This window comes from Macroventuria anomochaeta (assembly GCF_010093625.1).
Source record: "Macroventuria anomochaeta strain CBS 525.71 unplaced genomic scaffold BU25scaffold_20, whole genome shotgun sequence".
In the NCBI taxonomy this organism is placed as follows: Eukaryota; Fungi; Ascomycota; class Dothideomycetes; order Pleosporales; family Didymellaceae; genus Macroventuria; species Macroventuria anomochaeta.
The window spans coordinates 540,349-553,722 of record NW_022985381.1 but is presented as its reverse complement, the minus strand read 5'-3'; the positions used below and the strand labels follow the sequence as shown (position 1 = coordinate 553,722).

Sequence of the window (13,374 nt, the reverse complement as noted above, 5' to 3'; positions counted from 1 at the left end):
AGCAAGGAAGATCACAACACTATGCCGCAGAATGCTGTGTGAGTCAGGTGCAGGTTGTGTTGCGAATCAAATGAGGCTGGAACCAGGGCTGAGAGTAGTGCAGATCAACAGAATTGTGTGGTCTATGACCTGCATTCGGCCTACAGCAACGCAAAGAGTCAAGCTCGAAGCTGAAGGAAGGCAATGGTGCAAGTTCATTCTACAAGTTGCCACCTCCTTACCTTCGAGCATCAGCTGCAGGTGTATTCGAGGCGCGCACTTGACGTTAAATAGAGGGCCTTAATCAACGCGATGCGCCTGCCCGAGGCTACCAACACGAATCACGAACGAAGGCACGAAAACCGTGTAACCACAGCAAGTCCTCCACAACGTACACACGGGAACAAGGACACTCAATGCGAATCGCAATGCATTGTGCAGTACTCTAAAGCTTGCTCTTGAGCTGTGGTGCATCTCTCTCATCTGCTGCCTGCAAAACCTCATCCTTCGCAAACTGCTCGTAGTACTTCAAGCTTCCAGGATTCGCCAGTGTACCACTGGGCTTGATGATCTTGCCAGACACAATGTGCTTGACGGGCAACTCCACCTTCTTCAGGTTTACAGTAGTCTGCGACGCGTCAGTATCCTATTCACAAGCTGTTTGAGAGATACACACCGGGATGTCCCAAGTCTGGAAAACGTATCTGGGCACATGTCTCCGACTTCTTTCGCTCGCGATCTTGTCTTTGATGCGCTTCACCAAATCTCCCTTGTATTCGTGTCCCTCGTTCATCTTCAAGAAGAGCATCACGCTTTCGTCGTTATCGTGCGGTCGGCGCTGACCCACGCAGATGCTATCGGCCACTTCCGGAAAGTATGTCTCAATGACTGAGTAAATCTCGGCAGAGCCGAAGCGCACGCCGCTAGGGTTCAATACACCATCTGCACGACCCAAGAACAAAACTTGGCCAGTCGAAGGATGAATCTGGATGAAGTCGCCGTGCGTCCAAACATGAGGGAAGCGCGTGTAGTAAGCGTCCCGATACCGCTCTCCGCTCTCGTCACCCCAGAAGAATACTGGCTGGTTCGGGAACGATGCGGTCGCAACGAGTTCACCGGGCTCACCGTGGGGCACAGCCTTGCCAGGGCCATCTTCGATAGTGCTGTCGAAAACTTCCAGCTTCGTGCCCAGACATGGACCCTGGCAGCCTCCGCTAAAAACAGGGTCAAGAGGGTTCTCGATGCCGAAACAGCCTGCGAGATCGGTGCCACCGGAAATGTTACCCAGGTGGACTGTCGAAGGGAAGCCAACATCGTAGAACCATTCGAACTGTGAGTCCGATAGTACCATGCCGGTCGTGCATACGGAGCGCAGAGCCGACAGATCGAACAGGTTCCTTGGAACAATATCGTATTTCTGTAGTTCCTGTAGGAAGCGAGGCGATGTGCCGAAGTTGGTGACCCGCTGTTCCTCGAGAACGGAGAGGAACTTCTGCGCGGAAGGGATGAAGGGCGATCCATCGTACAGTACGGATCGACTGCCGAAAAGACAGCATTGTACTGAGACAAGGTACATGATCCAACCGGTCTGTTGAAAGTTAGCTCTGGTCTTCGAATCTACACTCGAGTTCTTGCCGTGGTATACTGCAACACAACGTTGTCAGGGCCCATCTCACGGTGCAGTTTGCTTTCTTTTATTATGCTGATCAGGACACCACCAGTAGAGTGGACAATGCACTTGGGCACACCGGTGGTGCCGCTGGAGTAGACGATCAGGAATGGGTCTCTGAAAGCCACTCTCTCGAAAGTCAAGGCCTCATTTCCCTCGGCAGCCTTGACGAAGTCTATGAGAGTGACGCTGCGTGGCACACCTTGCAGACTAGCCGGCTTTCCTGGAAAACGAGGCTGCGTAACAACTTCCTTGAACTCAGTCACTCCTGTCATGACTTCTACAATCTCTTTGATCTTCGGGCGCAGATCGATGGTCTTTCCGTTGTAGACGGTCCAGTCATCGATAAAAATGTACGCTGGCTTGATCTGCAAAAGTCGCTCCAGGACGCCTTTGGTTCCCATGTCCGTACTGCTGGAACTGAAGAGACCTCCTATACTCACGATCGCCATGAACGTGATGAAGGTGTCGGAGCTGGTGCTTGCAACCACTGCAACCCTGTCGCCTTTCTTGACACCTTTTGCAAGAAGAGCATTTGCTAGCAAAGCCACTTTCCGCCTTAGCTCGCTCCATGATAGATGTCGGACTTCCGTGTTGCCCTCGCGGACTTCTGTCAGAGCAATTTTGGCGTCTTCTTTGTGCTCTGTGGTTCGTATTGAGGGGTCTGTTGGTGAAGCAGAGTACAAGATGTTCTCGGCAAAGTTCAATCGTGTACCTTCGAACCATAGCGGTATACTGTCCATGGGTATTGAGGTGTCTACAACCTGTCATCCTTGTCAGTCCATGAAAAATTGCAGAATGTGAATGAGCGAACCTTGCTGTAGCTACCTTCGTAGATCAACCCACTGGCATTCCACATATCTTCCCAGAAGTCGGTGCGGTTGTCGCCCACACTCCAATTATACAACTCACGGAAAGTCTGTCAAGTCTGTGTGAGCTTGTCTGACATTTACAATTGAGATTGGCATATAGTTTACCTACCTGCATGTTCAGTCCTCTCTTATTGTTGGCTGACTGCATGAACTTCCACATTGCCGTCGACTTTGGGTTTGTATGTTGCCATAACTTCCGTGGAATCGCAGTATCAGACGACATCGTTCGTGATTGATTGAGAGGTAGTGTTTGAAACTCAAGATTGTTAAGCTCTCGTTGATAACGTTGACTCGGCAATAGCTTTGCGGGGATACCGCTCGTATATGGCTCTCGGCAAGATACAGACGTGACAAAATAGGCCGAGATTGACAAGGACAAGTCCAATATGAGAGACTTCAAGGTTTCTTCAAGGAACTCAATTGTATACAAACGCCGATCAAGGTCCGATACTCGCCGAGATTGTGAGGTGAACTAGAGAAGTCGCTGCCCCGTGGGGTTGCTTTTCCATGCGGAACCGTTCCGGAAGCCGAAAAGAAATGGAAGGTTCAGCCGAGCAAGCCGGCAAACCTTCGCACATAACATCGTGGTCGCGTAAACCCCCAGCGTCAACACGCAACATTGAGCTTTGCAAGAATGTGCATGTGAATCGAGTACGTTGTTGCTGTTCGCTAAGTCTACGCTGGTCTGCCATTCCGCTCAGGACGAGTTACTATTGTCCGCACAGGAGAAAGCCGAGTCAATGGACCCATCTTTGTACGCGTCCATGATCTGCACCATGACTCCGTACGTTCCACCAATAGTCAAGAACGCCGAGATGAGGATCAGTATGATATGCACCCCATACAAGGTCTTCCTCCAGAGGTTACCGCGCCAGTAGTCGGCGTGATCATAGATCCACAGCCAGCCAGGCAAACCCAACGCCAAAGGAGCGAACGCAATACTGCCCGCCAAAGAGAGCAGGTAGTTGAAGATCGGCACTCCCGACGCGATCAAGAAGCTAGTGATGCCTATACCAGTTACAAATCCAAACCATGTCCCCCAGTGGATGGCGGTGTTGGCCTGCAGATGCTTCGACTTTCGAAGTATCCTTACGAAGACGTACTCCGCGCTGACATGGACGTAGAGTGCGCCACTAACGCAAAGACCGACGAGTCCTATGCCATACACAATCTGCTTGACCATTGGAACAGTACTGCCGAGCGAAGGGGATGCGACCCACTGTCCGCAATATTTGTAAAATACAAGACTGAAGGAAAGGTATGCGGCTGTACCAATGCCCATGCACCAGCTTACTGCCTTTTGAGTACTCCTTGGAGTTCCTCATCTCGGACATGACTGGCACAAAGGCTGATGTTCCAGCACTAGAGCAAAATATTGTGGAAACTGCGGTAATTCCAGCTGCAAATGTCGGGCTGGCGATAATGTGGTATCCGAATTCGTAGTCTCTGGACTGAGGCGCCGCAGCTGTGCGGCCGAGTGTGGTCACTCCGACACTGGTCATGTCAGCAGAAAGTCAGGGTTTTGAAATCGAGGAACTAACACAACGATGAACATGGCAATGAAGACTGAAGCAAATACAACCCATGTGATCCATGTAAGCTTTTCAACCTCTGAACACTCGCACACAAGCCAATCATGAGGGCCGCAATGGTGGAGAAGTAGTTCGTGCAGAGAGAATGGTTTGACAGAGCGTTGGGCGCAGTGGACACCCAACCATGCCGGATGCTCCGACACTGATAAAAGCGACCAGGAAGAGAATTCCAGCGATCTCCTTCACGTCTCGTCCGCCAACAAGTTGGCCCATATTAGCGATACTGTGGCAGCCAGAGTTGTTGGCTTTGGATTGTCCTTGGACGAGGGCGCACTAGGTGTTTGGGAACTGCCAGCCAAGCATATTGATGGCATCCGGAAGGGCACCAAGCGTGAACATGGCCGATGGAATGGTGAGGACGCTGGTCGCGAAGACAACTGCACACCCGTTCTATCAACGTTGTGGAAGGGTTTCGGAGCGCAGCTGTACTCATGCTTCAAGAAGATCACCGAGGTGTGAATCCACGAAACTGTTCGAAAATTGACGAAACCCTCTCCTGTCCTGGAGACTTCACCATCTTCCAGGTCTGCTTTGCCTATGTTGATGCTGTCGGTGCTGCTCTGGGCAGGCTCGATAGTGTCCTCATGCTTCTCGTTCGACATGATGGGTATGTACAAGCCGAGGAAGAAACAATTGGCCACATGACAATGGTGAATGATGATCAATTCTCGAGGTCTCGTAGATGGAACTATATATCCGCTACATTGGTACAACGCAGATACGGCCCACGCCCTGATAGCACGCGCGCACTGGGAATCTGGGGAGTGTGAGTTGAGATCCACCGACCCACTGTATTAGAGTAGATAGTGGCGAGATACGGCCTTGTGAGTCGCGGGGCACTGCTCCAATGCGGGCAGGAGTCAAGTTTGAAGTCGCTCCGACGGATACCCCGGTCCATGAAGCGAGGAACGTGGTAAGGAAAATTGCCGATCTGGTAGGGGCTTCCGGTCAGCGATATCAGACTTGCATCTCGGTATCTTGGTTACGATACAACGCTTCATCGTGAATATGCGCAGAACTATCGTCACTCATGCACATGTTATGCTGTGGCTGGAACATTTGGTATTAGACCTACTACGCATGAACCCGGCAAGTATGCCGAAGTAACCACCTCGGGCAAGTCGAGAGCATCCATCGCCTACTGTCACAAAGTCTGGGCATGTCAAGTTTACTGTAGAGACAGTTGTGTCTCATTTGACTCTACAAGGGCTTTTCCTTCAGCTTTAGTCCTGCTTCGGCCGGCATCAGAGCTCCCTCAGGGGGTACTTTCTTCTTCTTGAATTCGTCTGCAATCTCCTCCATCGTGACGAATTCCACGCCTTCGTGCTTCATGAAGTGCTCGACCAGTCTGCAATATGGTTAGGCTTGTGATCTTTCAAAGAACAGATCAATGCTTACCTTTCGTGCGTCAATAGTAGATGCGGTCTGCCAGAAGCATCTGGATGGATAGTGATCGGCTATAAACAGTTCTTAGCAGGTGTAAAGCTGCTCGCGATATGCATTCAAAGCCTTACGAAGATAAATTCGTCGTGCTCCCTGTAGAAGTAGTCAAAATGGTCACGCCACAGGTCTTCGGTGTCTCGTGCATTGACAAAACCATGGCTGTTGGGTGAACCCTTTATGAACATGTGAGGTGGTAGATCATCCAGGTACCAGTTCGCAGGTATTTCGACCAGACCTGTGTCTTGGCCCTTGACCAGAGGCTTCATCCATTCTTTCGCTTGCTTGTTGTAGCCGATCTTGGTCCAGGAGTCATCAGTCCTCAGGTAATAAGCCTGGCAGTCGTGATGGCTCATGCTGTGGTCATATTCGATACCATATGACAGCAACAACTCGGCACCTTCACGGCTGGTTTCCCACCTGTACGATCTTGAGTTTTATATCGAAGGCTTTCAATCGCGCTTACTTACCATGGTGCAACACTACCTCTAGGCGGTGTCCCAACGAAGTCGGTCAGCATGCGATATGTCTTGTCAAGGACGTCTCGTTGCTGCTCGATTGTCATGTCAACTGCATTCTCATGGCTGTACCCATGCAAACCGATTTCGTGACCAGCGTCGCGCACTGCTGCCATGTCTTTGGGAAACATCTCCAAACTGTGGCCTGGAATGAACCAAGTCGTCTGATCGAGTTAGGTTTCGTATCCAAGAAGCATCCAAGATATCTCAAATACCTTTATATTGTATTGGCTCGAGTCAGGTGTCGTTTCTAGGAAACATCCAACATATTTTGCATACCTTCTTGAACATCTTCAAGAGACGCTGCGTGCCTACAGTACCGGTAAATATTCCTCGACTGATGTCGCTGGTACTATCTTCGCCGCCATATGATCCCAACCACCCCGCGACAGCATCAACATCCACACCGTAGGAAATGAGAACGCGCTTCTTGCCCATTGTGATGTTCCGAGATGATGCACAGGAAGTATGTTTTGGGTACAAGGGGTACTTTGGGACGCGGGAGTTATGGTGAATGTTAATTCAGATGACTAGGACGGCACGTTACGCTCTTATTACGATGTTCTCCAGCCGTTGCGGGGAAGTTTGTCTTTGAAATCAGTTGAAGCCAACAGAGGCTTGGAGAGGTGTCATCATGGGCTAGGGTTCGGTGGTACCTCCACAATTAGCGCTACCGGTAGCGCTAGCGCTATCTTTCTATCCCAACCTACTCCAACTGACAGAACGGCCGAGTTCAGCCTTGCACGCTAACATCACCTCATGAGCAGCTAACAGGAGCAGGCATTTTATCCAAGATGGCGTCGTCGCAATCTTTGAGCACATGGTCTCACTCATATTGTCGATCATCATGGCCGGACACATGAAGGCTGCGCAGATTCTAGAGGTAATGTGACGTCATCGATGTAAAAGGAAGGCATTGTTGGCCTTGAATGCAGTTCGATAAGCTGTATCAGCTCTGTGAGAGACCAATACCTACGTGTGATGAGCATGATCTTCTTGTTCAGGTGCATGCTGCTGGATTTTGTCATTCGGATCTGCAGGTCCTGCAAGATCAAATTCCCAGCAAGCCTGCCAATGATTCCATCTCCCGAACTAGCAGACAAAATTTTGCAAGTTGGCGCTCAAGTTCATGGCAGCTGGAAGTTTGGCGATCCTGTCTGGGTTTTGAACTTCAAAAATGCGTGTCGGCAATGTATAGGGTGCCAACAGCACATGAAGAGGTCGTCACGCACACGCATCGATCCTCGATTCTGCGAGAGAAGGCAGATGGTTGGCTTCAAGCATGATAGTGCCTTCGCTGATTACATGTTAGCCGATCCTGAGACCACCATCCATTTGCCTGAAGGGGTCTCATTTGAACAAGGAGCACCTCTGGTGTGCGCTGGAGTACGTGGAACACCTGGCAACATGAGTCTCGATGCTGACTGTGTCAAGGCGACTGCCTTGGGCGCATTACAAAAGTTGAGACCAGACGTCAAAAGTGGCGAAGCGATTGCTATCGTAGGTGTTGGAGGTATCGGCCACCTCATAGTACAATTCGCCAAGGAAGTGGGTTTCCGCGCCGTAGCCATCGATAATCGGGAAGAAAGTCGACAACTAGCTCTGGATGTTGTCGACCACCTGAAGCCGGATCTCGTGGTTGACTCCATGGCCAGCGATGCAGAGCCTTGTCGACAGGTATTTGCACAAGTCAATGAAAGGCAGAATAGCCATATAAGTAGCACGATAGACTTCAGCAGGACGGACACACCGACCGAAGTGCACTCTCATATCACAGAAAAGCTCGGACGCTGCAGCTACCAGTCCTTCTCTGAGTCGAGCCTGGGAGACCTTTAGAGTGATTTTAGCTGTCCTAGAAGGTAAGTAAAACCACTTGTAGTCTGTTATCTACATATCAATTGACAAAATGACAGCAGGCATGACTTGACTACCTCCCATGATTTGGAGGATACCAGCTTTTAGCCGGCTTTCTTCTTAACATGAGTGGTGCCTACAAAGCTTCATTGACGCGATGGGCTAGTGTTCCGGGAATCCATTGGAGTCAGTTGAAGTCTTTTCCAGAGTTCCCAAGATCGGTGCGGTTGGAGATGAAGACCCACTTCGCACAACAACTCTACGAATGGATGCAGGTACGTAATACTATCTTTGCTAGGTAGACTATAGCTTCGGCGAAAGAAGACGCAAACATCATGCTGCCCGTAGGAATGCAGCTGGTCGGAGACCTGTGGCAGGAACAGAAGATTCTCGACGCGGGCTTCGCATGGGAGTCTGCTAACGACTGGAAGAAAATGGGTGGCGATGACGCCCAGAATGTACTGGTGCCTCCAAGTTATAGATGTATTGAATGAGCTTGGTGTGTAGACCAAAACGCGATACAGACCCATCCATTCTCCTGAAGTTGGCAATTCTGAGATCGTGAACCTCTCTTCAACATTGATGTAACACTCATACTTCGATTCGAAGCGCCGATCAATTGATTGTATAACCTCCGTCTACCACTAGTGCATGTCCTTGAATGAACGATGCCTGTGTTGAGCACAGGAACAGCACTGCGTTCGCTACCTCGTCTGGTGTGCCCATCCGTTTCATTGGGGCTATGTTGATAGCTGGCTTTAGTGCTTCAACCATCTCAGGAGACGTCGTTGTCATGGGAGTCTCAATGACACCCGGGCAGATGCAATTCACTCTGATCCCATTGTCTGAGTAGTCGATAGCATTTGCACGTGTCATGTTGATAATGGCAGACTTGGATGCGCAATATGCAGCTACGATGGCGCGTCAGTATGGGATGCAAACGTGTGAGGGAATAACATGCCTGCACCTGGCCTTGCTACAATGCCTAGTTGACTCGCAATGTTGACGATTGCGCCTCTTTGCCATGGCTGCTCCGATAACGGCTTTTGCTTCAGCATGTTTCGAAGTTGAGCTCGTGAGCTCAACCATGACCCTCTGTAGTTAATGTTGTTCAGTCGATCGAATGTGTCCATTGTCATCTCGACTGCTTTTACTGGCTTGCCTCCAAGAACTCCGGCGCAGTTTATTGCGTAATCGAGTCTCGTGAATTTCGAAGTGACCTCATCGGTAAAAGAGTCTACAAAGCTTTCATCTGCTATGTCTCCCGCTTGGTCCAAGACTTTTATCGTTGAATTGATTGACATGATGGCATCTTTGGTCTGCTTTAGGGTGTCGGGGTTGATGTCCGTAATAGCGATTCTGGTGCAGCCGGACCTTGCGAAGCCTTTCGCGACCGCAGCACCAATGCCTATATGGCTGTCAGTATGAAGATTTCTGTATAAGGACTTAAGGGTAAACTGCCTATTCCACCGGCACCAGTGATGATGGCGACACCAGGTAATTTCCTCAGAATTGATGCCATAGTTGCAGGGTCAGGTAAGTGCCCGGAATAACTCCAAAGCAGCCGTCGACGGTTGCGAAGGTATCACAGGAAGCTTCGGCATCTATTTTGATTGGTATGACGTTTGATAGCAATGTGGTTTCCGCTAGCTCAGACCCTTGCATGCTGGAGCAGTGACGAGCCGTTATCTCAGGGTGCAGATTTGGATTAAGCGCTCTCTACATGGCCATGCTGATTGGTCATTCAACCGAGGGTAAGTGCCGTACAGGTTGAAGTTCGAAGCTAAGACCCCTGCCAAACCTCAGCTCCAACTCCAAAACAACATGCTCCAACGACGAAGGACCACATGCACAGACACTCTCATGTATGCAATCACTGCTCTCGGAGTTTCAAGCGCACAGAACACCTGGCACACCACCTCCGCACACGTACGTTGGCCAGAGGAGTTCGACTCCACTTTACAAAGTTAAGCAGCACTATCGGTGCCTTGAAAAATGTACGAACCCCCTGAATTTTGGCTCAATATCATTAAGCATACGTCACAGGTGGGCAAGAGCTTCCGAGTGGCTAGCTCAGACTGGCTGATAGGATGGGTGACAGTCTGGGTGACAGGACGCAGGGCTGAACGTGGGATACTTTAGGACATCAAGACAATTAACCACTCACGTATGTGCCCTGCATGCTATACTGTGGTACACACAGTCACTGTGCCAAAATTCAGGAGGGTCTGTAAATCTCGCAAACGATTTCATCTGGAGGAACATTTTGTCTATTCGGCGGACCCAGTAGGCAGGAGTCATTGTAGTCTTCAGAGATTTTATCAGGTTGCAAATGGCCTGTAAATCAATACTGAGTCCTTCACATAAATCCGGTCTTGTATCTAGCCTCGCTACTCAAGAGGGTCCGCCGAACATGCGAAATGTTCCTTCAGATGATGCCGCCCTTTACATCTTGACAGTCTAGTGATGACTGATTGATCAGTTCTTCAGATACTGGAGATAAGCCCTACAAGTGGTATTGTGGATCAGCTTTCACGCGTCGTGATCTCCTCACGCGGCGTTGGCGTATTTCACAGCATGACAGCGAGACTGCCACGATAACATCGATACCTTCCTCAGAGAGCAGGGCCACTCACAACACGCAACGGCAAGACCCAACGCACTCACCACAACTTGCCTTCAATGGAGTGACAAGCAACAACCACTCAAAACTTGAGAATGGATCTCACCTGCCGCACGAGCCTCGAATGGAGTATCCTACTCCTGCGCCCAATTTGCATCATGCTCAGATTCCTCTTATCCACCGAGGTGAATGACAAGCAACGAGAGATTCCTGATCACAAATAACATTTATAGCTAATCAATCGAGCAGGAGACTAACCTCAAGCTTACCATGAAGAAGGCCTTCAGGATTTCCGCGACTTCGTGAACTTCATTGATGGCGTGGGGCTTTCAGCGCAGTGGTCACCCGAGTTTGGATTTGACTGGTTGCAAGCTGGGGAACAGCAAACTCCGCAACAGCACCAGCATCAAGAATTCAGGAGACACTCTCACGAACCGGAAGAAAGCCATCTACCTGAACCTAAGGACATTAACACCGGATCTACCTCCAGGTCTGCAATGTGTGATCAATTGGTCCAGCTAGAACCTGCTCGGCGCACGAAGCTCGTAGCTTTCTGCTATATCAACGTACACAGCATTGCTTACATTGTTCGCCCTCTCCTATGAGCAGCGAGCTAACTTGAGGTTACCTTGCTGCACACCACAATGGCAAGCCATAAGTGCTGCACAATGGCCGGCTCTGCGACGAGACAAACAAAGAAGATCAGATGCCACTTTAGGAAGCGCTTTCCGTTTTGCTTCAGAGCCTAACAGTTACCGAGACCGTCCAGCGTATCCCAAGTCCTATCGGCAACTACACCCTTCTCCACGCCTTACTACTACGTATTCACGTTGTACGTGAGTTGTCTTTTTTGATGACCCTTTCTACCAAGATATCGACATCTGAGCTGCAGACTGTTAGTCGCGCACTCCGCTCTTGGACGTCATAGCTGCTGGTCTTGCGCAACTACCAGACATCGAGCGCAACGACAACCTTCTCTCAGCTCTGCTATACTCTATACACGCATTGAGATTCCTGTAAGACTTGAAATCGGCAGAGTAGTCAGGAGTCAAGCCTTCTTTTGAAGTGTTCAGCATGCTATTTCTAGCTTTGAGTGCGCCATCTTCTTAGGCAAGTGGCTCTGTTTACCCCCAAACCAACTACAAGAGAGCTTGTTAACTCGTAAGACTTTCTGTATCAACGAATTATTACTGAGGAGACATAGGGTCAAAACATTGCATTCTCCATTGGGTGCGGTGCATCATCAAAGAGGTATACGCCGTGGGAGATTTCAAGGAGACAGAGGGAATTGACGGTGCACTTACTGTGCTGGATGAACCTTTCGCCCTAGGTCTCGCCGTCTTGAATATCTGGTGTCGCTTCTTTCGGGGCAACACGCAGTGGCAGTTCGTGGTAAATCTTGGGATGAGCCTTAAGATCTACATGAGGAACCTGACTTGAGCCACCCCAGCTCTCGTACTCATGAGAAACTGGATCAAGAGATCATCAACGACAACCTCCAGGAATTACTCTACGTGTCTCGCCTGTATCCCTTACTGGAGTGACTGCGTCCAGACTGCAGAAAGAGCACACCACCTTATCTCAACAAGCTCTTGTGTGCTCCAACCGCCAATGTCGCAACGTAGAGACCGCCAGTCCAGCTCCTTGTTACCGAGTTTCTTGTAGGTATGAGAGCCCAGCACAACCGACCAACTACACCACTATTTTACATGATGGTAAGTTGCAGGGTCCGCAGCGTAGGCAATACGGGGTGTATCGTATTCTATAGTCTATCCTCATTTCAACGTTCGCAATCACAAACCTTCTTGGTAACTACCGAGTTGAGTGAGATTCGACGTAACGTGGTGGTTCCAGCAAACTGGTACATATGACGGTAAACTCCTTTCGCACCGCACATATACACATTTTGATTATCTTGCACTCGTGTACGTCGTCCTCGAATACTTCAAAGATTCACATAAACACGGATTTATGTGACCGTCACATTTCACCCTGCTCGCCCTGCATCTCATTTCCAACACCTTGACACAATCGCAATCCCATCCTAATCTCACTTCGCAAGCATATATCCCGAGTCGCGCATTCCATGCCTTTCTTCTCGCACGTTCCCTCGCTACCACACACTCATATCGTGGCTTGTTTCACATATACCCCCTCGAAATTGGCCCTCCTTCAGATTGTGACGCGCATCACAACCAGCGGAAGCACATGCTACGGAAAAACGCAAAAGCGCATGCATGACTCAAGCAACAGCTAAAAGTGTTTGATATACCACCGAGATCGCGAGATCGCGCCGTGGCGGGTATCTGGAGGATGGTGCGATATGAAGGTTCATTAACGGCGGCACTGTACGGGGATCAAGCTGGGAAGACCGGTTGAATGAGCCGCAAGAGTTCAACTGCCATATTACTTTTGCATCGTCCGGGGAACACGTGGTCCGCTTCACAGAAAGCATGCGCAGAGAACATTATCATGGAGCGCAGACTGCACGTTAAAAATTTGCTTGTTTGTGGACGAGAATCATAATGCAGCGTGATATCGAAATGTTTCAACTCCTCGTGCGTCCTCCCAGGGTCTTGCCCGTTTTGCCGACACGGTGGATGATAACGGCAACCCCACCATTCCAAGGACCCTTGCCTTCCTTCCTTCCCTGACATGTCCACGTCTTCCCTGCAGCCCAAGACCCTGCACGATGGTCGCGTCAATTGTCGGAAGTGATTCTGTGGACTCAGGATTCCTTCTGTGGGCGCGTGGAGTCAATAAGGAAATGTGTGGGTTTGTGAGGCGTGATGTGGACTCGAGGGAGGCTGGTTGCGGAGCTGTGCTT

General features: G+C 50.0%; 5 protein-coding genes across 5 annotated transcripts; 1 reads left to right on the top strand and 4 right to left on the bottom strand.

Moving 5' to 3' along the window:
* Positions 1 to 424: 424 nt before the first annotated feature.
* BU25DRAFT_343455 (acetoacetate-CoA ligase) lies at positions 425 to 2,507 on the bottom strand (the record flags this gene model as incomplete). The annotated part of the gene is made up of 4 exons (XM_033702956.1): positions 425 to 607; positions 656 to 1,567; positions 1,603 to 2,412; positions 2,463 to 2,507. 4 exons carry the CDS (start codon positions 2,505 to 2,507, stop codon positions 425 to 427), a joined length of 1,950 nt encoding a protein of 649 aa, XP_033560917.1.
* Positions 2,508 to 3,217: 710 nt separating this feature from the next.
* On the bottom strand, positions 3,218 to 4,714 carry BU25DRAFT_440674 (uncharacterized protein; the record flags this gene model as incomplete). Its single annotated transcript, XM_033709190.1, has 6 exons — positions 3,218 to 3,817; positions 3,858 to 4,014; positions 4,062 to 4,129; positions 4,236 to 4,335; positions 4,387 to 4,473; positions 4,542 to 4,714. 6 exons carry the CDS (start codon positions 4,712 to 4,714, stop codon positions 3,218 to 3,220), a joined length of 1,185 nt encoding a protein of 394 aa, XP_033560916.1.
* Positions 4,715 to 5,312: 598 nt separating this feature from the next.
* BU25DRAFT_394870 (polysaccharide deacetylase family protein) lies at positions 5,313 to 6,669 on the bottom strand (the record flags this gene model as incomplete). The annotated part of the gene is made up of 5 exons (XM_033704761.1): positions 6,350 to 6,669; positions 6,023 to 6,234; positions 5,627 to 5,972; positions 5,511 to 5,569; positions 5,313 to 5,460 (listed from the first exon to the last, which is right to left on the bottom strand). Exons 1-5 carry the CDS (start codon positions 6,506 to 6,508, stop codon positions 5,313 to 5,315), a joined length of 924 nt encoding a protein of 307 aa, XP_033560915.1. The 5' UTR covers positions 6,509 to 6,669.
* A 116-nt stretch (positions 6,670 to 6,785) lies between these two features.
* On the top strand, positions 6,786 to 8,015 carry BU25DRAFT_93238 (GroES-like protein). Its single transcript, XM_033712262.1, has 3 exons — positions 6,786 to 7,456; positions 7,505 to 7,929; positions 7,984 to 8,015. The coding sequence occupies exons 1-2, from the start codon at positions 7,052 to 7,054 to the stop codon at positions 7,904 to 7,906; spliced, it is 807 nt and encodes a 268-aa protein (XP_033560914.1). The 5' UTR covers positions 6,786 to 7,051; the 3' UTR covers positions 7,907 to 7,929; positions 7,984 to 8,015.
* Positions 8,016 to 8,440: 425 nt separating this feature from the next.
* On the bottom strand, positions 8,441 to 10,225 carry BU25DRAFT_449262 (bacilysin biosynthesis oxidoreductase bacC; the record flags this gene model as incomplete). Its single annotated transcript, XM_033709632.1, has 4 exons — positions 8,441 to 8,835; positions 8,886 to 9,332; positions 9,858 to 9,881; positions 10,126 to 10,225. 4 exons carry the CDS (start codon positions 10,223 to 10,225, stop codon positions 8,540 to 8,542), a joined length of 867 nt encoding a protein of 288 aa, XP_033560913.1. The 3' UTR covers positions 8,441 to 8,539.
* Between the last annotated feature and the right edge of the window lie 3,149 nt (positions 10,226 to 13,374).

Excerpts from the sequence above, each read along its gene's own strand:
- BU25DRAFT_93238 (XM_033712262.1), top strand. The coding sequence starts at position 7,052 with ATGAGCATGATCTTCTTGTTCAGGTGCATGCTGCTGGATTTTGTCATT. Across the intron at positions 7,457-7,504 it reads CACCTCTGGTGTGCGCTGGA|GCGACTGCCTTGGGCGCATT; the intron begins GTACGTGGAACA and ends GACTGTGTCAAG.